Source organism: Lethenteron reissneri, chromosome 60 (assembly GCF_015708825.2).
Source record: "Lethenteron reissneri isolate LAM-NWPU_2019-01 chromosome 60, ASM1570882v1, whole genome shotgun sequence".
In the NCBI taxonomy this organism is placed as follows: Eukaryota; Metazoa; Chordata; class Hyperoartia; order Petromyzontiformes; family Petromyzontidae; genus Lethenteron; species Lethenteron reissneri.
Window position 1 is genome coordinate 5,867,684 of NC_083838.1, and position 26,498 is coordinate 5,894,181.

The 26,498-nt window shown below is 52.8% G+C and overlaps 1 protein-coding gene across 1 annotated transcript in view; it reads left to right on the plus strand.

Annotated features, from left to right (window-relative positions):
* LOC133357880 (F-actin-uncapping protein LRRC16A-like) overlaps nt 1–26,498 on the plus strand; it is a 57,468-nt gene that overhangs the window by 15,531 nt on the left and 15,439 nt on the right. The window contains exons 3-22 of the mRNA XM_061576032.1: nt 2,370–2,420; nt 5,995–6,051; nt 6,749–6,870; nt 8,217–8,311; nt 9,620–9,690; nt 10,317–10,390; nt 11,027–11,102; nt 16,574–16,662; nt 17,500–17,594; nt 18,220–18,306; nt 21,150–21,253; nt 21,379–21,456; nt 21,954–22,030; nt 23,069–23,173; nt 23,492–23,561; nt 24,168–24,249; nt 24,359–24,458; nt 24,900–24,954; nt 25,119–25,291; nt 25,780–25,848. Of these exons, the coding sequence (XP_061432016.1) occupies nt 2,370–2,420; nt 5,995–6,051; nt 6,749–6,870; nt 8,217–8,311; nt 9,620–9,690; nt 10,317–10,390; nt 11,027–11,102; nt 16,574–16,662; nt 17,500–17,594; nt 18,220–18,306; nt 21,150–21,253; nt 21,379–21,456; nt 21,954–22,030; nt 23,069–23,173; nt 23,492–23,561; nt 24,168–24,249; nt 24,359–24,458; nt 24,900–24,954; nt 25,119–25,291; nt 25,780–25,848 (1,730 nt within the window). The remainder of the gene's footprint in view (nt 1–2,369; nt 2,421–5,994; nt 6,052–6,748; nt 6,871–8,216; nt 8,312–9,619; nt 9,691–10,316; nt 10,391–11,026; nt 11,103–16,573; nt 16,663–17,499; nt 17,595–18,219; nt 18,307–21,149; nt 21,254–21,378; nt 21,457–21,953; nt 22,031–23,068; nt 23,174–23,491; nt 23,562–24,167; nt 24,250–24,358; nt 24,459–24,899; nt 24,955–25,118; nt 25,292–25,779; nt 25,849–26,498) is intronic.

Sequence of the window (26,498 nt, forward strand, 5' to 3'; positions counted from 1 at the left end):
TATAGGGGATCAATGGTGATCGTAGCATGCGTACATGGTATCTGTTGCTGTGGGCCTGGTTAAAGGCTGTTAGGATAATGGTTGCTGTGAGCCTGGTTAAAGGCTGTAAGGATAAGGGTAGCTGTGGGCCTGGTTAAAGGCTGTAAGGATAAGGGTTGCTGTGGGCCTGGTTAAAGGCTGTAAGGATAAGGGTTGCTGTGGGCCTGGTTAAAGGCTGTAAGGATAAGGGTAGCTGTGGGCCTGGTTAAAGGCTGTAAGGATAAGGGTTGCTGTGAGCCTGGTTAAAGGCTGTAAGGATAAGGGTTGCTGTGGGCCTGGTTAAAGGCTGTAAGGATAATGGTTGCTGTGAGCCTGGTTAAAGGCTGTAAGGATAAGGGTTGCTGTGAGCCTGGTTACAGGCTATAAGGATAATGGTTGCTGTTGGCCTGGTTACAGGCTATAAGGATAATGGTTGCTGTGAGCCTGGTTAAAGGCTGTAAGGATAAGGGTTGCTGTGGGCCTGGTTAAAGGCTGTAAGGATAAGGGTTGCTGTGGGCCTGGTTAAAGGCTGTAAGGATAATGGTTGCTGTGAGCCTGGTTAAAGGCTGTAAGGATAAGGGTTGCTGTGAGCCTGGTTACAGGCTATAAGGATAATGGTTGCTGTTGGCCTGGTTACAGGCTATAAGGATAATGGTTGCTGTGAGCCTGGTTAAAGGCTGTAAGGATAAGGGTAGCTGTGGGCCTGGTTAAAGGCTGTAAGGATAAGGGTTGCTGTGGGCCTGGTTGAAGGCTGTAAGGATAAGGGTTGCTGTGAGCCTGGTTAAAGGCTGTAAGGATAAGGTTTGCTGTGGGCCTGGTTAAAGGCTGTAAGGATAAGGGTTGCTGCGTTGCGTGAAACGGTGGCTGTTATTTACGGGATTCACGCCACAAATCACCTGACCACACAGGGTGGAGTGTGGGTGCTCACGGCTAGAGACGGAGGGGGAGGCTAAGGGAGATGAGAGATATCGAGAGGGATTAAAAGTCATAGGCAGACGAAATAGAATCGGAATCTTAATTTAGACTGGAAGAATCCGATGAACTGTAAAGCTCTTTTTCACAAATATCCAGTAGTTCAAGTTCAAGTTGATTTATTAGGTATAGCCCTGTGAGCCATTCGGCTCTTGAATCGGGTGCAACCGCAACAAACAAACAAAAAACATGAACAAGAAAACTTCTTAAAGTGACTATATGACTAAGTGGGGGCGGGTCAGAAAGTTACAGCAACAAAAAATACAACAACACAATAGGAGTGAAAAGAAAGGTCAGCAATTCACACATTTTTATTTTATTTGACCAGGTTAAGCTCGCTGAGCTATTAGCTTATTATTCAGAAGCGACCTGGCCACAGAGGATAGCCCAACGAAGTGGCTTATCATGTGGAAATGTGTCACAGCCAAACAATCTAAATAGTCTAAACGCGTGTTTCGAAATGTGGAGGACAAAACCGGAGGGCCCGGAGAAGAAATAAATACGTGATCACAGGGAGCGAGACATCAGAATCTGAATATTCATTTAGGCTGGAAGAATCCGATGAACTGTAAAGCTTTTAAATTTCGATTTAAAGCTTTCGTGACTGCAGGGATTAATCTTCTTGGTTCTTTCGGTAAAGTCACGTAGAAGGGAAGTAATAAAATAATAAAAAGAAAAATTGTATTTTATTATGTTTTATTTTTGTTATTTTATTATTTCCCTTCTGCGTGACTTTACTGAAAGAACCAAGAAGAACTGTAAAGCTCTTTATCAGCGATATCCAGTCGGGGCAGGTCAGAAAGTTACAACAAACCAAGCGAAAACAATTGCGTGAGTGGAAAGCAAAGGAAAGCCAAGCTAGTCACTCAATAAAATTAAACAAAGTTCGCAAGTACAAATTGCGTAAGTACATCAATTCCTCCAGATTTCTCAAAACCAAATTGCAATCTTGGGGCAAGGCAGCAAAGCGAAAACAAAAACAGACCCAGACCACAACAAGACAGCACACAGTCCGTCAGCAACGTTGCACACCTAGCATGTCACGAGCGTTACCACTGCGGTGCCGCACGTTTGATGCGGGAGGAACCTACGAGCTCGGCTCTGCGGAGCCGTTCGTGGTGGTGGGGGGGTAGATGGCGTGGCTGGGCGGATGTGTGCCGGCATGCGGTGGGGGGGGGAAGCTGTGGTGAGCCCAGGGGCCAGCGCCACACTGCCAGGTGTAGGCCACGATTACCCCCCCCTCACCTCCCCTCACCCGTACCCGCAGCCTCTTCGCACGACGCCACCACCGCACCGCCACCTGAAACACCGGCGCTGCCAAATACGGCTCCTCCAGGCACCCCCCTGCGTTTGGTCACGTGAATGTGGTGTCGCCGCAGGTGCTGACGGCGTGGAGGGGCTTCCTGCTGTCGACTCGCACCCCGAACAAGGTACCACCGCTGCCTTGGCCGCCTCTGCCTCTGCCGCGTGCCCCCCTTCGTCGAACGGCAAAGCGTTGACGTTGTCGTCGTCGGCCGTCCGTCGTCGAAGTGCGCTTCGCATCGGTCGCACGTCGGCGATGATCGCTCGGTTTTGTCCGAATGTCGAGCGAAAACGTTGTGGCGTTGCCTCCGTTGGTTGGGGCGGTCTGAGGCCGCCGGCAACGTTTTTGGGCATGTAACCGTGATGCAAATCAACGACTCCCGATTCCTACGACCCCGTCCCCTCGTCCCTCCCTCCCCCGCACCACCGCCACTCCAGCGATTTGATAAACGTCACAATTTTGAATTGCGATTGGATTTCGGAATCACTTTTTGTTAATTGGTTTTCTACCCTTCTATCTGGCAACAAAACTGACACCTTTTTTACAAGGAGTCATGTTTGCATAGACCACAATACCTGCAGTCATAATGCAAACAAAAAACATAACTCTGATAATGTATGCACTGTCCTTGAAGTTGATTGGTCCACACCCGAGACAGCATTATGACTGCATCAGCCAATATTTTGGTCTATGCAAACATGACTCCTTGTAAAAAGGTGTCAGTTTTGTTGCCATATAGAAGGGTAAAAAAACAATTATCATATTTTTACTGGCAAATGAGGTTCCAATGGTGTCACTTTTTGTTGTTTATCATCGCGGCGAATTGTAGCACTTCAGAGTGGATGCCGAGGTGACGTGAACCGTTGACCCCAACGAGCGCCATTCGGTGCGTGTATGGTTAGCTCACGGTTATCTTTCGACGTGCATCGATGATTCACATCCGTCGTTCCACTCCGAGCGATTGTTTTGACGTTCACTTGGGATGCAGTTATTCACCTCCCTTCCCCTCCAACCGCCAGCGATTCAGTGCGTGTGAAAATCGATTCGAGAGTCACATTCTTTTTCTTGGTTCTTTCGATAAAGTCACGTAGAAGGGAAATAATAAAATAATAAAAATAAAACATTATTAAATAATTCTCACGACGTTTCGGCCACCAACGCAAGCAGCCGTTCTCAGGTGAAGAACAGGTCTGTCGGAAAGACAGCGGAATATGCAAATTACTTTGTCAAGGCGCCCCTTCCACCCTCCAACCCAGCTTAAATATGCGCTGCCAAGCCTGGTGGTGCCCATTCAGACGCTGTCTTTCCGACAGACCTGTTCTTCACCTGAGGACGGCTGCTTGCGTTGTGGCCGAAACGTCGTGAGAATTGTATTTTATTATGTTTTATTTTTATTATTTTATTATTTCCCTTCTACGTGACTTTACCGAAAGAACCAAGAAGATGAATCCCTGCAGTCACGAAAGCTTTAAATCGAAAAGTCACATTCTCGTTGCCTTTTGTTTTCACCGTCTCGTTTGTTCGGCCCGTTGGCGTCATCACGATCGCTCATTTACCCAGGGAAGCCTCGCCGAGTCTCATGACTCCTTTTCAAGAGGGTCCTGCCAATTAATTTTTTTTTGCAGTGGGGGATTTGGGGGGGGTGGGCGATGTTACTGCTGTGTGTATAATCCAAATCTCGCTTCTCTTATTTCTTATAATGTCCCATTTCGGCCCCTGCATTCACAATCTCTGTTGTCCATCACTACGCCCCCCCCCCTCCCTGTGCTCAGCCACGTTTCCACTTCACTAAAACATTTTTCATTCGTCCCATTAGACTCATCTTTTTTCAAAAGCGTATCCCTCCACTATCTTAAATTTGGAGCTTTCGTGACTGCAGGAATTACTCTTTGGTTCTTTCGGTAAAGTCACGTATAAGGATAAAATAATAAATCGTCGTATGCTATTATTTAATTTATTATTTTATCCTTATACGTGACTTTACCGAAAGAACCAAAGAGTAATCCCTCTACTACTTTCTGTCCTCGCCCTTAAAACCTTGACCATCCCTCCCCCTCTCCCTTCCAAACCTCGCCCCTCCTTTTCCCTGTCATCACCCTTCCTTGCCATCCCTTCCCTTCCCCAACACTCAAATCCCATCGCTTTACCCCATCAGCCAATACTAATGCACCATTTCTAATTCTTGTGAAGCGCTTTGACAGGAGCGCTATATACAATACTAGAAAAGACAAGATAATCCCCGACGAAATTTCTTTCAAATCTGGCAAACGTGGACCGCGACGCCGGCACACGATGGCTCGCTCTTGCGAATGACGTCACGGGATCTTTGAAGTCCACTGTGAGTGAAGCGGACGGCGCGTAGTGTCGATGACGGTTAACACCGCACCACCGCATGAATGGCCCGGGGCAGCCGCTGGATTCAAACCGTTAACTTCTGCATAAAGTAGCGAATCCACTGCCGCTGGGCCAGCGACAGAGGTCGCAACTGGGTACCCGATACCCGTACCCTACCCGATACCCGGCTACCCGTTTGCAATCCTGGTGCGGCCGGGTACGGGTACGGGTAGGCCGTGAGTCACTGGTGAGTAACCGTTTGTCACTCATTTCGGGTAGGGTACGGGTAGGGTACGGGTAGGGAACGGGTACCTGTACCCGGCCGGGTACGGGTACGGGTACCCATTTGCGACCCTGGTGCGGCCGGGTACGGGTACGGATAAGGAATCAAAACCCGTTTGCGACCTTTGGCCAGCGATAAAAGTAACATTTGCATATCATCATCATCAGCAGCCATGATCCATCCCCTGTTGGATGAAGGCCTCCTCAAGCCGCCCCCATCTCTCACGATCCTTAAGTGCAACGGTCCGCTCAGCACCTCCACACGAGCTGGTCTCGTCACTCCATCTCCCCAGTCGATGTCCTCTCGGATGAGTTCCATTACCTAGCTGCCACTCCGTTTGTATTCTTCTCGGCCATCGCGCATCATCTCTGACGTATCCTGCCCAAGCCCCGCTCACTTTTCTAAACAATTTAGATGTCTTTGGTTCTTTCGGTAAAGCCACGTAGGTATTCCCTGTCATTAATTTATTTTGTTTTATACCTACGTGACTTTACCGAAAGAACCAAAGAGTATGGATCCCTGCAGTCACGAAAACTTCAAATCTAGATTGAATTTAGATGTCATTGCCTTTTATAGTTATCTAATGCTTGTGTTCCTCGTTCTGTGTCCCGTCACGCTGGTGAGATGTACACTCCCTCGCCTGGCATGCAGGAGACCGCGGGTTCAATCCCGACCCTGACGATGCCTGCTGTTGTATATTTGGAATTTGCGTCTTTCTCTCCCCGTGATCGCGTGGATTTCTGCGGGTCCTCCGGTTTTCCCCTCCACATTTCGAATCAATGTGCGCTTAGAGTATTTGGCTGCTGTACATTTCCCACATGGTAAGCCACTTCCTCGAGCTCTCATTCGTGACAGCCAGCTTGCTTCTGAACAAGAGTTCCACATAGCTCAGTGAGCCTTACCTGGTAAAACAAAAACGCACAGTACTGTAATTCGTTTCATTCTATTGGACGAACGGACGCATCGTCCGTCTGGTGACAAATATTTGGCCACAGCGATGGCCGCCCGGACGGAACCGCCTCTCCGCCGAGGGAGGCCGCTGTCTCGTATGTCCGTGACGCCGGTTCCTCGCGCTCCTTTTCAGGTGGAGTCCACGTTCCACTTTTTGGAGATCCAGGCAGCCACACTCAAGGGCAACAAGGTGAGAGAGGCAGCTCCTGGGGCTGGGCAGCATAAGACGGTAGGGGGGATGGGGGGGGCGGCAGTGAAAATATTATTTGGGAGGGATAAAATATATTTTTCAAATCATTTATGTTGTTTCAAAGTTGCCACTAGCAGAGCGCGTGGCACGCTCATGCATGCCCGGCAGAGGTCGCAACCGGGTACCCGATACCCGTACCCTACCCGATACTTGGCTACCCGTACCCGCCCGGGTACGGGTACGGGTACCCTTTTGCGACCCTGGTGCGGCCGGGTACGGGTACGGGTTGGCCGTGAGTCACTGGTGAGTAACCGTTTGTCACTCATTTCGGGTAGGGTACGGGTACGGGTAGGGAACAGGTACCCGTACCCGGTGGTAGTTTTATAACAAAACTGCTGTCGTGAACTCCTAATCGGTGTGGTTTTGTCTGTGTCGTGTTATTTGGCGTTGTTACATGGATGCTGTTGTTATTGAGTTGCGGCATTGTTGCTTACGTTGTTTTTGATGTTGCGGTTGTTGTCGTTGTGTCTTCTTTTGTTGATGTTCTTGATGTCATCGTTTATGTTGGTTATGTTATTGTTTATATTTCATGTCATTGTTTATGTTGACGATGATGTTACTGGTCATTTCGTTGAGTTGTTGATGATGTTATTGTTGATCATGTTGTTGAGCAGTTGTTGTTGTTGTTGTTGAGCAGTTGCTGCTAGAGACGGAGCGGGTTGGCGTCACCATGGCGATGAGCTCTGCGGAGGAGGCCGACGTCGTTCTGATGCACATCATGGTCGCCGCACAGGCCGCAGTGCCTGGGGTCAGCCCTCCGTGAGTCAGCAACAACCACAACAAACACAACCACAACACACACAACCACAATGCACACAACACAACCACAACAAACACAACACAACCACAACAAACACAACGACAGCATGGTGGCCGTGGTGCCCGGGGTCAGTCCTCCGTGAGTCCACAACAACCTCAGCCAACACAACAACCACAACAAACACAACCACAACACACACAAACACAATGCACACAAACACAAAAACCACGCAACCACAACGCAGAGCCACAACAGACACAACCACAACACAAACACAACAGCCACAACACAACCACAACACACACAACCACAACCACAACGCACACAAACACAACCACAACAAACGCCACGACCACATTGCAGCAGTGACCCCCGCTGCCGTTGTTGTTTACAATTTGATTCTTCCGCTTGTTTACCGAGGAGAGCCTTGCCGAGTCTCAAGACTCGTTTTTTCAAGAGGGTCCTGCCAGGTCTTCGCAGTAGCGTTGCGATGCTGCTCACCGCGATCCCAATTGAGTAACATTTCAGGAATTTGGGGCAATGCCAGTTACATTGCTCGTTTTTTTCTTTATTTTAGCTAAGCGAGGAAACCCCTGTAGAACAGGGGTAGAGGAGACACACTCCACACACTCACGCTTACTCACAAAGATAGAGATCCACCCTATAGCCTTGACAGACTGTTGGGGCAAGTGCTGTTAGCGAGTAGCACCTATGAAGGCCGGCACGGCACACGAGGAGGTGGGTGGCCACCACCACACCCGGCCGCCTTTGCCTCGCTCGTCGCGGTGTTTTAGCAAACTGCATCAGGTACTAATTTGAGGCTGAGTCGACCTTGGTGAGGCCCAGGACCCATTCATATCATCATCACTGGTCTTGGCCGTGAGCAGGAATCGAACTCGGGTGAACCGGGTTCGTAGCGCAGTGCGCTAACCGCTACGCTACCGCTTCCCACGGGGTCGTTAAAATCTCGCCACCGTGCGGGAAAACATACGAAGACGGAACAGAGTGAGAACATACAAACGCCGATAGGCACGTGAATCGAGAGTCGAACCCAGGAACCCTTTCGTCCCATGAAGGCGCGAGGGTTACCACTGCGCCGCCAATGCCCTTGCCTTGCGAGCCTCTAGGCTGACACCGGGGTCGCAAGAGCACATGGCGCGATTGACCTATGACCCCTTTCCCACTCGCATGGCAGACAAACGCGGCCTCTGTGGCGGCACGCGTGTAGACGGGACGGTGCGCGAAAGCCACCTCGATTCTCAAGCCCGCTGACAGCACTTGCCCCAACAGTCTGTTAAGGCTATGGGGCGGGGTCTTTGTCTTTGTGCGTGTGTGCGTTCGCCAGTTTCTTGAAGAGGCTGACTCTGGACATGCACGAGCGGGCGAACTCCTTGCAGACAGCCTGGGCCCGGCAGAGCATTGTGGATATGGGGCCTTGTGGTGCGTGCGCTCCGCAACCGCGCTTCACACGGTCCGCCGCGGGGTGGGGGTTCAGAGGGCGGTCTTGGTGCCGACAGCTGTCGTGGCCCCGGTTGGGGCTTCGAGGGTGCCGTACGGCAGCTGTTGCCGGTTGACCGCCGTCAGCCGGCTGTCTGTGTGTGTGTGACGTCTACGCGCGGTGACGTCCGGGTGTGGTGCTGTGTGTGTGACGTTTGTGTTTTGTGCTACATGTGTGTGTGACGTCTGTGTGTTGTGCCGCGTGTGTGTGTGTGTGCGACGTTTGTGTGTGGTGCCCCATGTGTGTGTGATGTCTGTGCGTTGTGCTGCGTGTGTGCGTGTGACATCTGTGTGTGGTGCCCCATGCGTGTGTGTGTGATGTCTCTGCATTGTGCTGCGTATGTGTGTGTGTGTGCGACGTCTGTATGTGCGATGTCTGTGTGTGGTGCCCCATGTGTGCGTGTGTGATGTCTGTGCGTTGTGCTGCGTGTGTGTGTGTGACATCTGTGTGTGATGCCCCATTGTGTGTGTGTGATGTCTGTGCGTTGTGCTGCGTGTATGTGTGTGTGATGTTTGTGCGTTGTGCTGCGTGTGTGATGTTTGTGCGTTGTGCTGCGTGTGTGTGTGATGTTTGTGCGTTGTGCTGCGTGTGTGTGTGATGTTTGTGCATTGTGCTGCGTGTGTGTGTGTGTGTGATGTTTGTGCGTTGTGCTGCGTGTGTGTGTGTGTGTGATGTCTGTGCGTTGTGCTGCGTGTGTGTGTGTGTGTGATGTTTGTGCATTGTGCTGCGTGTGTGTGTGTGTGTGATGTCTGTGCGTCGTGCTGCGTGTGTGCGTGTGTGTGATGTTTGTGCGTTGTGCTGCGTGTGTGTGTGTGATGTTTGTGCGTTGTGCTGCGTGTGTGTGTGTGATGTTTGTGCGTTGTGCTGCGTGTGTGTGTGTGTGTGTGATGTTTGTGCGTTGTGCTGCGTGTGTGTGTGTGTGATGTTGTGCGTTGTGCTGCGTGTGTGTGTGCGTGTGTGCGTGTGTGTGTGCGTGTGTGTGTGCGTGTGTGTGTGTGCGTGTTGTTTGTGCGTTGTGCTGCGTGTGTGTGTGCGTGTGTGTGTGATGTTTGTGCGTTGTGCTGCGTGTGGGTGTGTGTGATGTTTGTGCGTTGTGCTGCGTGTGTGTGTGCGTGATGTCTGTGCGTTGTGCTGCGTGTGTGTGTGTGTGATGTTTGTGCTGCGTGTGTGTGTGTGTGATGTTTGTGCTGCGTGTGTGTGTGTGTGATGTTTGTGCTGTGTGTGTGTGTGTGCGACGTCTGCGCGAGTAGGAGGATTCTCACAGACGTATGCTTGCGTCTGCGATCAGCTGGGCCTGCCCTGCCGGGAAGAGGTGCAGTGGGTGAGCTACCTCACTCACTTCACTGCGCCATCATCATCGTCATCATAATCATTGTATATAACACGACATATATACATTGCATTCTATTGTTCATATTTTTTGGGACTTTTTTTGGCCCTCAATTTTATCCAGATTGTGCTAGGAATGTGTCATCTGGTGAGATGAAGAATCCATTTGTAACTCACAGTGCTATGCGAAATCCTTACAGGGCAGCCTTCACAAGTGGATATCACCACAGACTCACTTCTGAGATCGCTTCAAGAGACCTTAAATGAATGCAATGGCTGCTGCAGTGTGTAAACATTAGTGGGGAGAAGACAAAGGCGGCCATGCATGGTGTTGGCGTGCGGTGCACGCAAACAGCACTGGGCACAACAGCCTGTTAAAAGCTTCACGGGGAAATGTGCATGTGTGTGTGTGTGTGCGTGTGTGTGTGCGTGCGTGTGTGTGTGTGTGCGTGTGTGTGTGTTAGGTGCTCGCTAACAGCACTTGCCCCTACAGTCTGTTCAGGCTATACGGGGGATCTTTGTCTTTGTGTGTGTGTGTGCGTGTGTGTGCGTGCGTGCGTGTGTGCATGCGTGTGTGTGCATGTGTGTGTGTGTGCGTGTGTGTGTGTGTGTCTGCAGGACGTGGACACCATCTACCTGTCCCACGACTCACGCGAGCTCAGCCTCAATGACTTCAGCCACCTGGACGGCAGGTGCACCTCAACTGCACGCGCAGACACGCACAGACACGCACAGACACGCACAGACACGCTCAGACACGCGCAGACACGCGCAGACACGCGCAGACACGCACAGACATGCGCAGACACGCTCAAACACACTTTCACTTGCACATGCGCAGCCCGCGTGAGTGATGAGAGAGTGCCGCCTAACCACGGCGCTCAGTGGAGTGCGCAGACGGCTGCCCCGACCTGACGCGTCGCTCGTGTGTGCGTGTGTGCGTGCGTGTGTGCGTGCGTGTGCGTGTGTGCGTGTGTGTGTGCGTGCGTGCATGTGCGTGTGTGTGCGTGTATGCGTGCGTGTACGTGTGTGCGTGCGTGTTGCTTGCTTGTATGTGTGCGTGTATGCGTGCGTGTATGTGTGCGTGTGTGCGTGTGTACGTGCGTGTATGCGTGCGTGTATGCGTGCGTGTGTACGTGTGTGTGTGTGTGCGTGTATGCGTGTGTGCGTGTGTACGTGCGTGTATGTGTGTGTGCGTGTGCGTGTGTGCGTGCGTGTGTGCGTGCGTGTATGCGTGCGTGTGTGCGTGTATACGTGCGTGTATGCGTGTGAGTGTATGCGTGCGTGCGTGTGTACGTGCGTGTATGTGTGCGTGCGCGTGCACCCAGGGACCTGGTCCCCATCGTTGCGACGCTCGAGTTCAGCTCCTGGTTCACCAAGCTGCACTGCAAGGACGTCCGGCTGGTGCGTGACGATTTGGGCTGAAACGCGCGACGGGTTTGTTCGCCGCGCTCTCGACTCGGAGAGTCGTGGTCACGATTCGAGAAGCTGTCCTCCCAGCGCGCCTCGAATTCACCGGCACGTTATCAGCCTGCTGCCGGGCGAAGGCGTCTCGGTGCCATGTCGGTTTATGTGCATTGTGCGACCATACTTCACCACGCTGGTCAAATGTGGGGTCGGTGTAGAGAAGGCCCAGAGGCCCGGTTCAGATGTCACCACTCGCCAGTGATGTTAGCCGTGGCGGGGAATGAAACTTGGATTGCCGGGTTCATTTCGCAATGCGCTAACCACTGCACCACTGCTCCTTTCGACACTTCACGCCAGAGGTCGCAACTGGGTACCCGATACCCGGCTACCCGTACCCGGCCGGGTACGGGTACGGGTACCCGTTTGCGACCCTGGTGCGGCCGGGTACGGGTACGGGTAGGCCGTGAGTCACTGGTGAGTAACTGTGTGTCACTCATTTCCCAACGTCTTGTCTCTTCTCACAATTCAAGTTCCTAGAATCAACCCACCCGCGCCTGCAACATGGCTTCATCCCAGAGGTCGCAATCAGGTACCCGATACCCGTACCCTACCCGTACCCGGCCGGGTACGGATAGGGTACGGGTACGGCCGGGTACGGGTACCCGTTTGCGACCCTGGTGCGGCCGGGTACGGGTACGGGTAAGGAATCAAAACCCGTTGGTGACCTCTGCTTCAAGTGGCCTCAAAGTGCACCTAGCCTGGCACAAGCGCCGTGGTTATGTCACCGCCACTTACTGGTGAATGCCGGTTATTGTTGTTGCTTTGTGTATTTGTGCGCATGGTGCATGTGTGCGCATGCCGTGTGTGTGTGTATGGTGTGAATGTGTGTGTGCATGGTGTGTGTATGTGTGCGTGGTGTGTGCGCGTGTCGATGGTGTGTGTCTTTCTGTCCACGGCGTGTGTGTGTTGATGATGCGTGTATGTGTGTGTGGTGTGTGTGTGTTGATGGTGCGTGTATGTGTGTGTGGTGTGTGTGTGTGTTGATGATGCGTGTATGTGTGTGTGGTGTGTGTGTGTTGATGGTGCGTGTATGCGTGTGTGTGTTGATGATGCGTGTATGTGTGTGTGTGTGTGTTGATGGTGCGTGTATGTGTGTGTGTGTTGATGGTGCGTGTATGTGTGTGTGGTGTGTGTGTTGATGGTGCGTGTATGTGTTGTGTGTGTGTGTTGATGGTGCGTGTATGTGTGTGTGGTGTGTGTGTGTTGATGATGCGTGTATGTGTGTGTGGTGTGTGTGTGTGTTGATGGTGCGTGTATGTGTGTGTGGTGTGTGTGTTGATGGTGCGTGTATGTGTGTGTGGTGTGTGTGTGTTGATGGTGCGTGTATGCGTGTGTGTGTTGATGGTGCGTGTATGTGTGTGTGTGTTGATGGTGCGTGTATGTGTGTGTGGTGTGTGTGTTGATGGTGCGTGTATGTGTGTGTGTGTTGATGATGCGTGTATGTGTGTGTGTGTTGATGATGCGTGTATGTGTGTGTGGTGTGTGTGTGTGTTGATGGTGCGTGTATGTGTGTGTGGTGTGTGTGTTGATGGTGCGTGTATGTGTGTGTGGTGTGTGTGTGTTGATGGTGCGTGTATGCGTGTGTGTGTTGATGGTGCGTGTATGTGTGTGTGTGTTGATGGTGCGTGTATGTGTGTGTGGTGTGTGTGTTGATGGTGCGTGTATGTGTGTGTGTGTTGATGGTGCGTGTATGTGTGTGTGGTGTGTGTGTGTGTGTGTTGATGGTGCGTGTATGTGTGTGGTGTGTGTGTGTGTGTTGATGGTGCGTGTATGTGTGTGGTGTGTGTGTGTGTTGATGATGCGTGTATGTGTGTGTGGTGTGTGTATGTGTTGATGGTGCGTGTATGTGTGTGTGGTGTGTGTGTGTGTTGATGGTGCGTGTATGCGTGTGTGGTGTGTGTGTGTGTTGATGGTGCGTGTATGCGTGTGGTGTGTGTGTGTGTGTTGATGGTGCGTGTATGTGTGTGTGATGTGTGTGTGTTGATGGCGCATGTATGTGTGTGTGGTGTGTGTGTGTGTTGATGGTGCGTGTATGTGTGTGTGGTGTGTGTGTGTGTTGATGGTGCGTGTATGTGTGTGTGGTGTGTGTGTGTGTTGATGGTACGTGTATGCGTGTGGTGTGTGTGTGTGTTGATGGTGCGTGTATGTGTGTGTGGTGTGTGTGTGTGTTGATGATGCGTGTATGCGTGTGTGGTGTGTGTGTGTTGATGGTGCGTGTATGTGTGTGTGGTGTGTGTGGTGTTGATGGTGCGTGTATGTGTGTGTGGTGTGTGTGTGTGTTGATGGTGGGTGTATGTGTGTGTGGTGTGTGTGTGTGTTGATGGTGCGTGTATGCGTGTGTGGTGTGTGTGTGTGTTGATGGTGCGTGTATGTGTGTGTGGTGTGTGTGTGTGTTGATGGTGCGTGTATGTGTGTGTGGGTGTGTGTGTGTTGATGGTGCGTGTATGTGTGTGTGGTGTGTGTGTGTGTTGATGGTGCGTGTATGTGTGTGTGGTGTGTGTGTGTGTTGATGGTGCGTGTATGTGTGTGTGGTGTGTGTGTGTGTTGATGGTGCGTGTATGTGTGTGTGGTGTGTGTGTGTGTTGATGGTGCGTGTATGTGTGTGTGGTGTGTGTGTGTGTTGATGGTGCGTGTATGTGTGTGTGGTGTGTGTGTGTGTTGATGATGCGTGTATGTGTGTGTGGTGTGTGTGTGTGTTGATGATGCGTGTATGTGTGTGTGGTGTGTGTGTGTGTTGATGGTGCGTGTATGTGTGTGTGGTGTGTGTGTGTGTGTTGATGGTGCGTGTATGTGTGTGTGGTGTGTGTGTGTGTTGATGATGCGTGTATGTGTGTGTGGTGTGTGTGTGTGTTGATGGTGCGTGTATGCGTGTGTGGTGTGTGTGTGTGTTGATGGTGCGTGTATGTGTGTGTGGTGTGTGTGTGTGTTGATGGTGAGTGTATGTGTGTGTGTTGTGTGTGTGTGTTGATGGTGCGTGTATGTGTGTGTGGTGTGTGTGTGTGTTGATGATGTGTGTATGCGTGTGTGGTGTGTGTGTGTGTTGATGGTACGTGTATGTGTGTGTGGTGTGTGTGTGTGTTGATGGTGCGTGTATGTGTGTGTGGTGTGTGTGTGTGTTGATGGTGCGTGTATGTGTGTGTGGTGTGTGTGTTGATGGTGCGTGTATGTGTGTGTGGTGTGTGTGTGTGTTGATGGTGCGTGTATGTGTGTGTGGTGTGTGTGTTGATGGTGCGTGTATGTGTGTGTGGTGTGTGTGTGTTGATGGTGCGTGTATGCGTGTGTGTGTTGATGGTGCGTGTATGTGTGTGTGTGTTGATGGTGCGTGTATGTGTGTGTGGTGTGTGTGTTGATGGTGCGTGTATGTGTGTGTGTGTGTTGATGGTGCGTGTATGTGTGTGTGGTGTGTGTGTGTGTGTTGATGGTGCGTGTATGTGTGTGGTGTGTGTGTGTGTGTTGATGGTGCGTGTATGTGTGTGGTGGTGTGTGTGTGTGTGTTGATGATGCGTGTATGTGTGTGTGGTGGTGTGTGTGTGTTGATGGTGCGTGTATGTGTGTGTGGTGTGTGTGTGTGTTGATGTTGCGTGTATGCGTGTGGTGGTGTGTGTGTGTGTTGATGGTGCGTGTATGCGTGTGGTGTGTGTGTGTGTGTTGATGGTGCGTGTATGTGTGTGTGATGTGTGTGTGTGTTGATGGCGCGTGTATGTGTGTGTGGTGTGTGTGTGTGTTGATGGTGCGTGTATGTGTGTGTGGTGTGTGTGTGTGTTGATGGTGCGTGTATGTGTGTGTGGGGTGTGTGTGTGTTGATGGTGCGTGTATGTGTGTGTGGTGTGTGTGTGTTCTGATGGTGCGTGTATGCGTGTGTGGTGTGTGTGTGTGTTGATGGTGGGTGTATGCGTGTGTGGTGTGGTGTGTGTGTTGATGGTGGGTGTATGTGTGTGTGGTGTGTGTGTGTGTTGATGGTGCGTGTATGGTGTGGTGTGGTGTGTGTGTGTGTGTTGATGGTGCGTGTATGTGTGTGTGTGTGTGTGTGTGTTGATGGTGCGTGTATGTGTGTGTGGTGTGTGTGGTTGATTGTGCGTGTATGGTTGTGGTGTGTGGGTGTGTGATGATGCGTGTATGGTGTGTGGTGTGTGTGTGTTGATGATGCGTGTATGTGTGTGTGGTGTTGTGTGTGTTGATGGTGCGTGTATGTGTGTGTGGTGTGTGTGTGTGTTGATGGTGCGTGTATGTGTGTGGTGTGGTGTGTGTTGATGATGCGTGTTGTGTGTGTGGTGTGTGTGTGTGTGATGGTGCGTGTATGCGTGTGTGGTGTGTGTGTGTGTTGATGGTGCGTGTATGTGTGTGTGGTGTGTGTGTGTTGATGGTGAGTGTATGTGTGTGTTTGTGTGTGTGTGTGATGGTGCGTGTATGTGTGTGGGTGTGTGTGTGTTGATGATGTGTGTATGCGTGTGTGGTGTGTGTGTGTGTTGATGGTACGTGTATGTGTGTGTGGTGTGTGTGTGTGTTGATGGTGCGTGTATGTGTGTGTGGTGTGTGTGTGTGTTGATGGTGCGTGTATGTGTGTGTGGTGTGTGTGTTGATGGTGCGTGTATGTGTGTGTGGTGTGTGTGTGTTGATGGTGCGTGTATGCGTGTGTGTGTTGATGGTGCGTGTATGTGTGTGTGTGTTGATGGTGCGTGTATGTGTGTGTGGTGTGTGTGTTGATGGTGCGTGTATGTGTGTGTGTGTGTTGATGGTGCGTGTATGTGTGTGTGGTGTGTGTGTGTGTGTTGATGGTGCGTGTATGTGTGTGGTGTGTGTGTGTGTGTTGATGGTGCGTGTATGTGTGTGGTGTGTGTGTGTGTGTTGATGATGCGTGTATATGTGTGTGGTGTGTGTGTGTGTTGATGGTGCGTGTATGTGTGTGTGGTGTGTGTGTGTGTTGATGGTGCGTGTATGCGTGTGTGGTGTGTGTGTGTGTTGATGGTGCGTGTATGCGTGTGGTGTGTGTGTGTGTGTTGATGGTGCGTGTATGTGTGTGTGATGTGTGTGTGTTGATGGCGCGTGTATGTGTGTGTGGTGTGTGTGTGTGTTGATGGTGCGTGTATGTGTGTGTGGTGTGTGTGTGTGTTGATGGTGGGTGTATGTGTGTGTGGTGTGTGTGTGTGTTGATGGTGCGTGTATGTGTGTGTGGTGTGTGTGTGTGCTGATGGTGCGTGTATGCGTGTGTGGTGTGTGTGTGTGTTGATGGTGGGTGTATGCGTGTGTGTGTGGTGTGTGTGTTGATGGTGCGTGTATGTGTGTGTGGTGTGTGTGTGTGTTGATGGTGCGTGTATGTGTGTGTGGTGTGTGTGTGTGTTGATGGTGCGTGTATGTGTGTGTGGTGTGTGTGTGTGTTGATGGTGCGTGTATGCGTGTGTGTGCACCAGTCTGCAGAGGTCTGCGAGCAAGTGCTGCGCGTGATGTCGCGATCCTCGCGCCTGGAGGAGCTGGTGCTCGAGAACGTTGGGCTCAAGTCGTGAGTGCTCACTTAGCATTGCATGCTGGGACATGCACAGGGGCATTCTGGGACGGGCACAGGTGCATGCTGGGCCTCGGTGGCTGCACTGCCGCTTCACGCCAGCTGCCATACCGCCACCGCCGCCACAACAAATAGAGTCCCGAACAACAACAACAATAACACCAATAACAACAACAACAACTTCAGGAACTTGATTGAGACCGGTTCAGTTCCTGAAGAAGGTCCCAGCACTTGGTGCAAAATGTCAGAGGTCGTGCCGAATAACAGGCTGTGCAACCTGAACACATATGGGTGAGCTATACAACACAACAGCGAAACCCTACGTAGTAACAATTTGTGTGTACGTATGTATGTTGAACTTTTTTCGCAACGTACGTAGCCAACCGTGCTGCAAATCGGAGGTGCGGGAGAAAGACAACAAACTAAACACAAAAAGTAGTTAGAAAGAAATGAATTTTTCAATCGAGATTTTAAAGTGCATAGCTCCAGATTTGTAAAACTCCAAATCTACCACTCGGTTGTGAAATGGCCAGAAGAGAGTAGCACAGCAAGGGAATTTGCGAACGCGTCTGTCCGGAGATTTGAGTGTTGTTCCCTCGAATGCGCGGATTTTTCCCGGGTTTCTTCCGTTGTGCACAGGAAGGTGCGATTTGTTAAACACGGCGGTGTTCACAGCAGTGGCATCTTTCGTAAATCGAGACACAGGGAAACTTAGTTTGGCCAAAGCAACGTTTCCAAGATTTGCATCTCCCTCCCCCGTGTACTGCTGCGCTGTTTTCTCCTCCTCCTCCTCCTCCTCATCGTCCTCCTCCTCCTTCCTCTTCCTCCTGCCAGTGATTTTCTGCAGAAACTTGCCACGGCTTTGACCCAAAATCCTGCCAGCTGCCTCCACTCCATAAATGTGTCCAACAACAGCCTGGAGGACCGAGGTGAACACCGAACACACGCACAGACGCGGCACTGCACACCCACTGCATCGCACAGACACGGCACTGCACACCCGCTGCATCGCACAGACGCGGCACTGCACACCCGCTGCACAGCACAGACGCGGCACTGCACACCCGCTGCATCGCACAGACACGGCACTGTACACCCGCTGCATCGCACAGACACGGCACTGCATACCCGCTGCATCGCACAGACACGGCACCGCACACAGCACAGCACTGCACAGACGCGGCACTGCACACCCGCTGCATCGCACAGACGCGGCACTGCACACAGCACAGCACTGCACAGACACGGCACTGCACACCCGCTGCATCGCACAGAAACAGCACCACACAGACACGGCACCACACACAGCACAGCACCACACAGATGCTGCACGGCACTCAGCAATGCATTCATCGATTGGAATTGTGCATAGCAAGTTGCGCCTCTTACTGGCAGACCACAGAACTTGGGCTTGTGCGGTCTACAGTTTCCCGTGCGTTTTTGAGATGTAATTTGCATGAATGACGCGATAAAAATAAACGATTCTATCTACTAACCCATAGCTCCTCCGCTCACCATGCTTGCACGTGTGTGTGCGCCCTCATGCACGTGCAGGGCTGTATCAGCTGAGTCAGCAGCTGAGCCGACTTGGCAAGGGACTACGCAGTCTCAACCTGTCCCGCACAGCGCTCACGCTCAAAGGTACGATCACTCACTCACTCACTCGGTCAGCTAGCCACTCACTTGCCCGCTCACATGCGTGCTCACTCACTCAGTCAGCGAGCAACTCACCCGCTCACTCATGCACATGCTCACTCACTCGGTCAGCTAGCCACTCACCCGCTCACTCACGCACGTGCGCACTCACTCACTCGGTCAGCTAGCCACTCACTTGCCCGCTCACATGCGTGCTCACTCACTCACTCGGTCAGCTAGCCACTAACCCGCTCGCTCACTCACATGCTCACTCACTCAGTCAGCGAATAACTCACCCGTTCGCTCGCTCACACACATGCTAACTCATTCACTCAGTCAGCGAGCCACTCACCCGCTCACTCACGCACGTGCTCACTCACTCACGTGCTCACTCACTCACTCGGTCAGCTAGCCACTCACTTGCCCGCTCACATGCGTGCTCACTCACTCACTCGGTCAGCTAGCCACTAACCCGCTCGCTCACTCACATGCTCACTCACTCAGTCAGCGAATAACTCACCCGTTCGCTCGCTCACACACATGCTAACTCATTCACTCAGTCAGCGAGCCACTCACCCGCTCACTCACGCACGTGCTCACTCACGCACTCGGTCAGCTAGCCACTCACTTGCCCGCTCACATGCGTGCTCACTCACTCACTCGGGCAGCTAGCCACTAACCCGCTCGCTCACTCACATGCTCACTCACTCAGTCAGCGAATAACTCACCCGTTCGCTCGCTCACACACATGCTAACTCATTCACTCAGTCAGCGAGCCACTCACCCGCTCACTCACGCACGTGCTCACTCACGCACTCGGTCAGCTAGCCACTCACTTGCCCGCTCACATGCGTGCTCACTCACTCACTCGGGCAGCTAGCCACTAACCCGCTCGCTCGCTCACATGCTCACTCACTCAGTCAGTGAGCAACTCACCCGCTCGTTCGCTCACACACATGCTCACTCACTCACTCAGTCAGCTAGCCACTCACCTGCTCGCTCACATGCATGCTCACTCATTCACTCAGTCAGCTAGCCACTAACCCGCTCACTCACTCACATGCTCACTCACTCAGTCAGCGAGCAACTCACCCGCTCGTTCGCTCACACACATGTTCACTCACTCAGTCAGCTAGCCGCTCACCCGCTCGCTCACTCACATGCTCACTCACTCAGTCAGCGAGCAACTCACCCGCTCACTCACGCACGTGTGCACTCACTCAGTCAGCTAGCCACGAACCCGCTCGCTCACTCACATGCTCACTCACTCAGTCAGCGAGCAACTCACCCGCTCGTTCGCTCACACACATGCTAACTCATTCACTCAGTCAGCTAGCCACGAACCCGCTCGCTCACTCACATGCTCACTCACTCACTCGGTCAGCTAGCCACTCATCCGCTTGCTTACGCACGCTCTCGTTTTCTCACTCGCTTAATCACCTACCCAGTCACCCACTCGCTCACTCACTCAATCACTTACCAGCTAACCACTCACCTGCTTGCTCACATGCTCACTCGCTCGCTCACCCACCCAGCCATCCAACCACTCGCTCACTCACTCACTTGGCCAGCCATCCAACCACTCGCTCGCTCACCCACCCAGCCATCCAACCACTCGCTCACTCACTTACTTGGCCAGCTAGCCACCCACTCGCTCACTCACTGGCTGGCTCGCTCACTCAATAAATCGCTCGCTCGCTCATTCACTCCCTCACTCACTCACTAGGTCGCTCGCTCAATAATTCGCTCGCCCACTCACTCACTCGCTCGCTCACTCACTCACTTACCCACCCACTCGTTCGCTCACTCACTCGCTCACCTATCCAGCCAGCCAACCACTGGCTCACCCACTCACTTGGCCAAACTAGCCACCACCCACTCACTCATTCACTCGCCCTCTTATACATCTAGCAAAAAGATTATGCCAGGCCAATATAGCCACGATGCACTGCCTGTTTTATAATAGGGGTTTTCCCCTTTTTTCTGGCAACAAAACTGAAACCTTTTTACGAGGATTCATGTCTGCATTAACCACAATACTTTCAGTCAAAATGCAAACAAAAAACATACTACGATAATATATGGATTGTCCTTGAAACTGATTGGTCCACACCAAGGGACGGCTTTCTTTCAGATTCGAGGACAATACATATATTATCGTAGTATGTTTTTTGTTCGCATTTTGACCGCAAGTATTGTGGTTAATGCAGACATGAATCCTCGTAAAAAGGTTTCAGTTTTGTTGCCAGAAAAAAGGGGAAAACCCCTATTATTATATTTTGGTACTGGCAAAGGAGGTCTAATGATGCACTGCCTGTTTGTTTACGATAAAGCTGAGTGATGTGCACTCTGATCAAGTTGTCCCGCGCACACAGTCGCCCACTCACCGCAACGTCCCCACCCCGCCACCCACTTGGCTTGCCATGGGTCGCAGTCACAGAAGGATTCATGAATTTTTAAACAGGTCGGCAATTTCTGCTTTTACAGAGGTCATTGGGTGCCTGCGTGCGTGCGTGCGCGCATGAGCATTCCCCTCTGAAAGGTTCTTTGTAAATGTCTTGTTGTTGCTTGTGTCTGTGTATGTGTGTCCACGTGCATGTCCATCTGTGTGTGCGTGTGTGCCTGTTCTTACGTTCCTGCGCCATGTGTGTCTGTCTGCGGGCGTGTCCACGTATGTACCTCTGTAAGTACGCGCGTGTGACTTCTCGTATATATCTGTGCGAACGTTGTCCATGTTGCCAACATGTGCATTGCGTTTCATTCCCACGTGTGTTGGCGTGCGTGTGTCCCTTGCGTGCACGTCTGTGCGTGTCCTCCGCGCGCGTATACGCGTGTGTGCGCGTGCGCAGGGGTGAACGCGATGTCGCAGGCGCTGATGACCAGCGAGTTGACCCTGAACTCGCTCACGTGCCTAGACCTCTCTGGTGTCATCCTGCGCGCAGACGAGACGTCGGTGAGCGTCGCACAGACACCTTCCCCGCCACCCCCCCTTGCCGTCACCCGCACAGGGAGTGGGCCGCCACTAGGTCGACTCAGCCGTGACTTGTGATTGTGCCATCCTCCCCCCTCCTCACCCAGAACCTGTACGCGTTCCTGGCGCAGCCCAACGCCCTGGCGGTGCTTGACCTGTCCGGCACGGAGAGCGTCGTGGAGACGGTGAGGGTCGCGGCGGCCGTGAAGGGGACGTGTGTGTGTGGTGTGTGTGTGACGTGTGTGTGTGGTGTGTGTGTGACGTGTGTGTGTGGTGTGTGTCTGTGACGTGTGTCAGTGACGTGCGTGTGTTATGCGTGTCTGTAACACGTGTGTGTGGTGTGTGTGTGACGTGTGTACGAGTGACGTGTGTGTGCAGTGTGCGTGTGACGCAGAGGTCACAACCCGGTACCCGATACCCGTACCCTACCCGATACCCGGCTACCCATACCCGGCCGGGTACGGGTACGGGTACCCGTTTGCGACCTCTGGTGTGACGTGTGTGACGTGTGTACAAGTGACGTGTGTGTGCAGTGTGCGTGTGATGTGTGTGCGTGTGACGTATGTGTCTAGTGTGTGTGGCGTGTGGTGTGTGTGACGTACGTGTATGGTGCATGCGTGACATGTGTGCAGTGGTGTGTGTGTGTCGATGTCTCGACGTGTATGGCGCTGTCGCCTGTCAGATGTTCGGGGCGCTCTTGCGGGGCTGCTGCCGGCACTTGCAGGAGCTGCGCCTGTCAAAGAACGTCTTTTCCTATCGGTGAGACTCGCCCAACAGCTTGCAACCGACAGAGACAGAGACATTATCAGAGTTGTTTCTTTTTGTTTGCATTTTGACTGCTTGTGTTGTGGTTATTGCAAACATGATCCCTTGTATAAAGGTGTCAGTTTTTGTACCAGTTGAAAGGGTAAAAACTTATTACAATTTTTTGCCACTGGTTAAGGAGGTCTCATAGTGTAAATGCTTACCCCGAGCTCTCAATACTCTGATAGTGCCTGTCTTTGAGTTGTACGCCTTTTGGCGTCATCTGGTCCAACACCAATGGAGACTAGGCTCTAAGAAAAGCTGTCTCGGGTGTGGACCAATCAACTTCAAGGACAGTGCATATCATTATCATGATCAGAGTTGTTTCTTTTTGTTTATATATTGACTGCTTGTGTTGTGGTTATTGATCCCTTGTATAAAGGTGTCAGTTTTTGTACCAGTTGAAAGGGTAAAAACCTATTACTAGAGACACGATGTGTTCATGGCGCTGACCTGTCAGACGGCGCTGCAGTGTTCGACGGCGCTGTGTTGTTAGCACTGCTGTGTTAGCACTGCTGTGTTAGCACTGCTGTGTTAGATGCGTTCACGGCGCTGCCATGTCAGACGGCGCTGCAGTGTTCGACGGCGCTGTGTTGTTCGTGCTGCTGTGTTGGATGGCGCTGTGTTGTCCGTGCTGCTATGTTAGCACTGCTATGTTAGCACTGCTGTGTTAGATGCGTTCATAGCGCTGGCATGTCAGACGGCGCTGCAGTGTTCGATGGCGCTGTGTTGTTCGTGCTGCTGTGTTAGCACTGCAGTGTTCGACGGCGCTGTGTTGTTCGTGCTGCTGTATTCGACGGCGCTGTGTTGTTCGTGCTGCTGTGTTGTTCGTGCTGCTGTGTTGGCACTGCTGTGTTAGACGGCGCTGTGTTGGATGGCACTGCTGTGTTAGACGGCGCTGTATTATTCGTGCTGCTGTGTTGGCACTGCTGTGTTAGACGGCGCTGTGTTGTTCGTGCTGCTGTGTTGGATGGCGCCGCTTTGCCGTCGCAGGAAGGCCCGAGACGTGCTGCCCTCCTGCAGGCGTTTCTTCAGCAGCGCGCTCATCCTGTCTCACATCGACCTCTCCGACACCCGCCTACCGGCCCCCGCCGTCCGGTGAGGAAGCCAGATCCTTGGCCTGCTCACCCGCTCACTCACCAACTCACTCACTCACCCATTCATTCACCTACAAGCTCACCCGTGCAGGCATTCGCCCGCACAGGAACTCACCCGCTCATTCGCCCGCCCATTCATCTACAAACTCACCCGCTGCGCCGCGGTGGAGTGGCGGTGTCACGATGGCTGTGGGATAAGATTGACCATCATTGATGATGAATCGATGAGCACCTCGAGCGTGACCCCGGGTTGACGGCGTGACCTGGGGCGACCCCGAGATCACCCCCCTTCTCCCTCCATGCTCACGGCGCCCCACAGGGAGCTGCTGCTGGGGCTGGCAGCGAACAAGCACCTGCAGGACGTGTCGCTGGAGCTCAGCGGCTGCGAGGTAAGAGGCACCCGTCGTGGACGAGTGAGTGAGCGAGCGAGCGAGCCAGTAGGGGAACGAGCCGGCGAGCCGACGAGTGGTCGAGCGAAGAAGTGGACTAGAGGGCGAGGAGGTGAGTGAATGAGTGGACCATTGAGTGGCTGAGAGGCCGAGTGAGCGGGTGATTGGGTGAGCGAGCAAATGACTGGCTGAGAGGATGCTTGGTTATTGAGTGAGTGGACAAGTAAGAGGAATGAGTGAGTGAGCGGGTAAAAGGATGAACAAGCAGCTGAATGGGTGAGCGAGCGGGTGATTGGGTGAGCGAGCAAATGACTGGCTGAGAGGATGCTTGGTTATTGAGTGAGTGGACAAGTAAGAGGAATGAGTGAGTGAGCGGGTAAAAGGATGAACAAGCAGCTGAATGGGTGAGTGAGCGGGTGATTGGGTGAGCGAGCAAATGACTGGCTGAGAGGATGCTTGGTTATTGAGTGAGTGGACAAGTAAGAGGAATGAGTGAGCGGGTAAAAGGATGAACAAGCAGCTGAATGGGTGAGCGAGCGGGTGAGCGCGTAGAGCCGGCGTGTTGATTCGCGAGCCATGGTGGCTGGCTGCTGCTGCCGTTGACAGTTGCGTATGGAAGGATCCAAGGCTCTCAAGTACTGCCTGGAGGACGTCCCAAACCTCTCGCGCCTCGACCTGGCCGACAACGGTAAAGCCACGTGCTCGACAAGGGGTGGGGGGGGTGGGAATGGGAGGGGGGGTGGGTGGGTAAGTGGATCCGCGAGTGTGAGTTGAGTCGCATGTTTTTGTCGCCCCAGGTCTGGATAGTGATCTCCTGTCGCTCATGAATGTCCTCGGCAAGAATCGCTCCATACGCCACCTCGACCTCGGCCGTAACTTCTCCAGCCTTAAGCCCAAGTGTGTGCTCACTTCCTCACCACCTCCTCACCCACCCACCCACCCACTCACCCGCCCATCCACCCTCTCACTCACTCACCAAGCCCACCTAGTGCACTCATCCAACCACCCGGCCACCCATTCGACTGCTCGTCCATTCGCCTGTTTGTCTTCTCTCTGCCTTGCTCACTTATCTTATCTTAAAGGAGTTCACATAGCTCCTTAACCAAGGTGCTTTACAACTAATTAGCAATGGTACTTATGAATGTAATGGTGGAGATGAGATGAATGAAATAGATGAGAGGATTCAATGGGCGTGAATTCGCGAAATCGATGACGGTAAATAACGATGAATGGATCATCGTCTCTCATCCACACACTCGCTTTCTCTCATCCGCACACTCACCCCCTCCCTTCCCACTCACCCCCCGTGTCCCCCCCCGCCCCCCGTGTCCCCTGCAGGATGCTGTCCAAGGTGCTGGACGGGGTGGTGCAGCTGATACAGGACGAGGACTCGGTACGTAAGTCCGTGTCGGGTTTTCTTGGCGTTAAACGAGCACCCGGCGCGTCGTGCAAACGCCGTCGCTGCCTCCTCGTGAAACTCCCCGGCCATTTAACATCACTCGGCCCCGACGGCCAGCGTACGCTACATGGGGGACCTTTGTCTGTTGCGCGGAGCAGATGCTGCAGTCCCTGTCGCTGGCCGACTCGCGGCTCAAGAGCGGCACGAGCGTCGTGGTGAACGCGCTCGGCAGCAACGCGACGCTCGCCAGCGTCGACCTGAGCGGCAACGCCATGGGGGACCTGGGGGCGCGCATGCTGGCCAAGGCGCTCGCCATCAACAGCTCGCTCCGGTGCGCGCACGCGCACGCACGCACGCACGCACACGCAACGCACGCACCCACACGCTTGGGTACGCACGCATGCATGTACGCACCCGCACTCTGGTACACACGCACACATGCGCAGGCTCCGGTACACACAAAGCGGTACACGTTTATGCTTCGGTGCTCGCGTGCGCACGCACCCAACGCATGCACACACGAACACAACCGCGTGCTTGCCGTGAGCTCTCGGTGAGATCACGGTGTGTGCGGTGAGTTCACGGTAAGAACGCGGTGTGTGTGGCGAGCTCGCGGGAGCTCATGGTAAGAACACGGTGAGATCACGATGTGTGCGGTGAGTTCACGGTAAGAACGCGGTGTATGTGGCGAACTCGCGGAGAGCTCACGGTGAGAACACGGTGAGAACACAATGTGTGCGGTGAGTTCACGGTAAGAACGCGGTGTGTGTGGCGAGCTAGCGAAGAGCTCACGGTGAGATCACGGTATGACTCCCGCAGGACGGTGATCTGGGACAAAAACGGCACGACCGCCCAGGGCTTCCAGGATGTGGCCAGTGCCCTCGAGAAGTAAGTGTCACCTCGCGTACCCCCCCAGCGTGACCTCGCATGACCTCAGTGTCACAAACTCCCTCGATCGTGTGGCCTCTTGAGCAATCCACCCTGATCCTAACCGATCTTGTCGGATCTGGAAAGCCGATCAGGCTGGAGCCTGATTAGTACCTGCGCTGAATATTGCCTAGGAATATCGGCTCTCATCGGTTTGGCCAGTGAAGTGACCAGGAGATGGCAGTACAGCATTGGATTCCTAATTCTATCGGTGTGGAGCTTAGAGTGTCATGTGAAATGCTCATGCATGGAACTGGCCAAACGTCCCAATGTAGCAGGACCCACCTGATAAAGATTCTTGAGGCTCAGCAGACTTTCCTTGGTAAACAAATCAACATTATAACCTAGAATTCACATTTCGATTTAAAGCTTTCGTGACTGCAGGGATTCATCTTCTTGGTTCTTTCGGTAAAGTCACGTAGAAGGGAAATAATAAAATAATAAAAATAAAACATAATAAAATAATTCTCACGACGTTTCGGCCACAACGCAAGCAGCCGTCCTCAGGTGAAGAACAGGTCTGTCGGAAAGACAGCGTCTGAATGACGCGTCTGAATGACGCTGTCTTTCAGACAGACCTGTTCTTCACCTGAGGACGGCTGCTTGCGTTG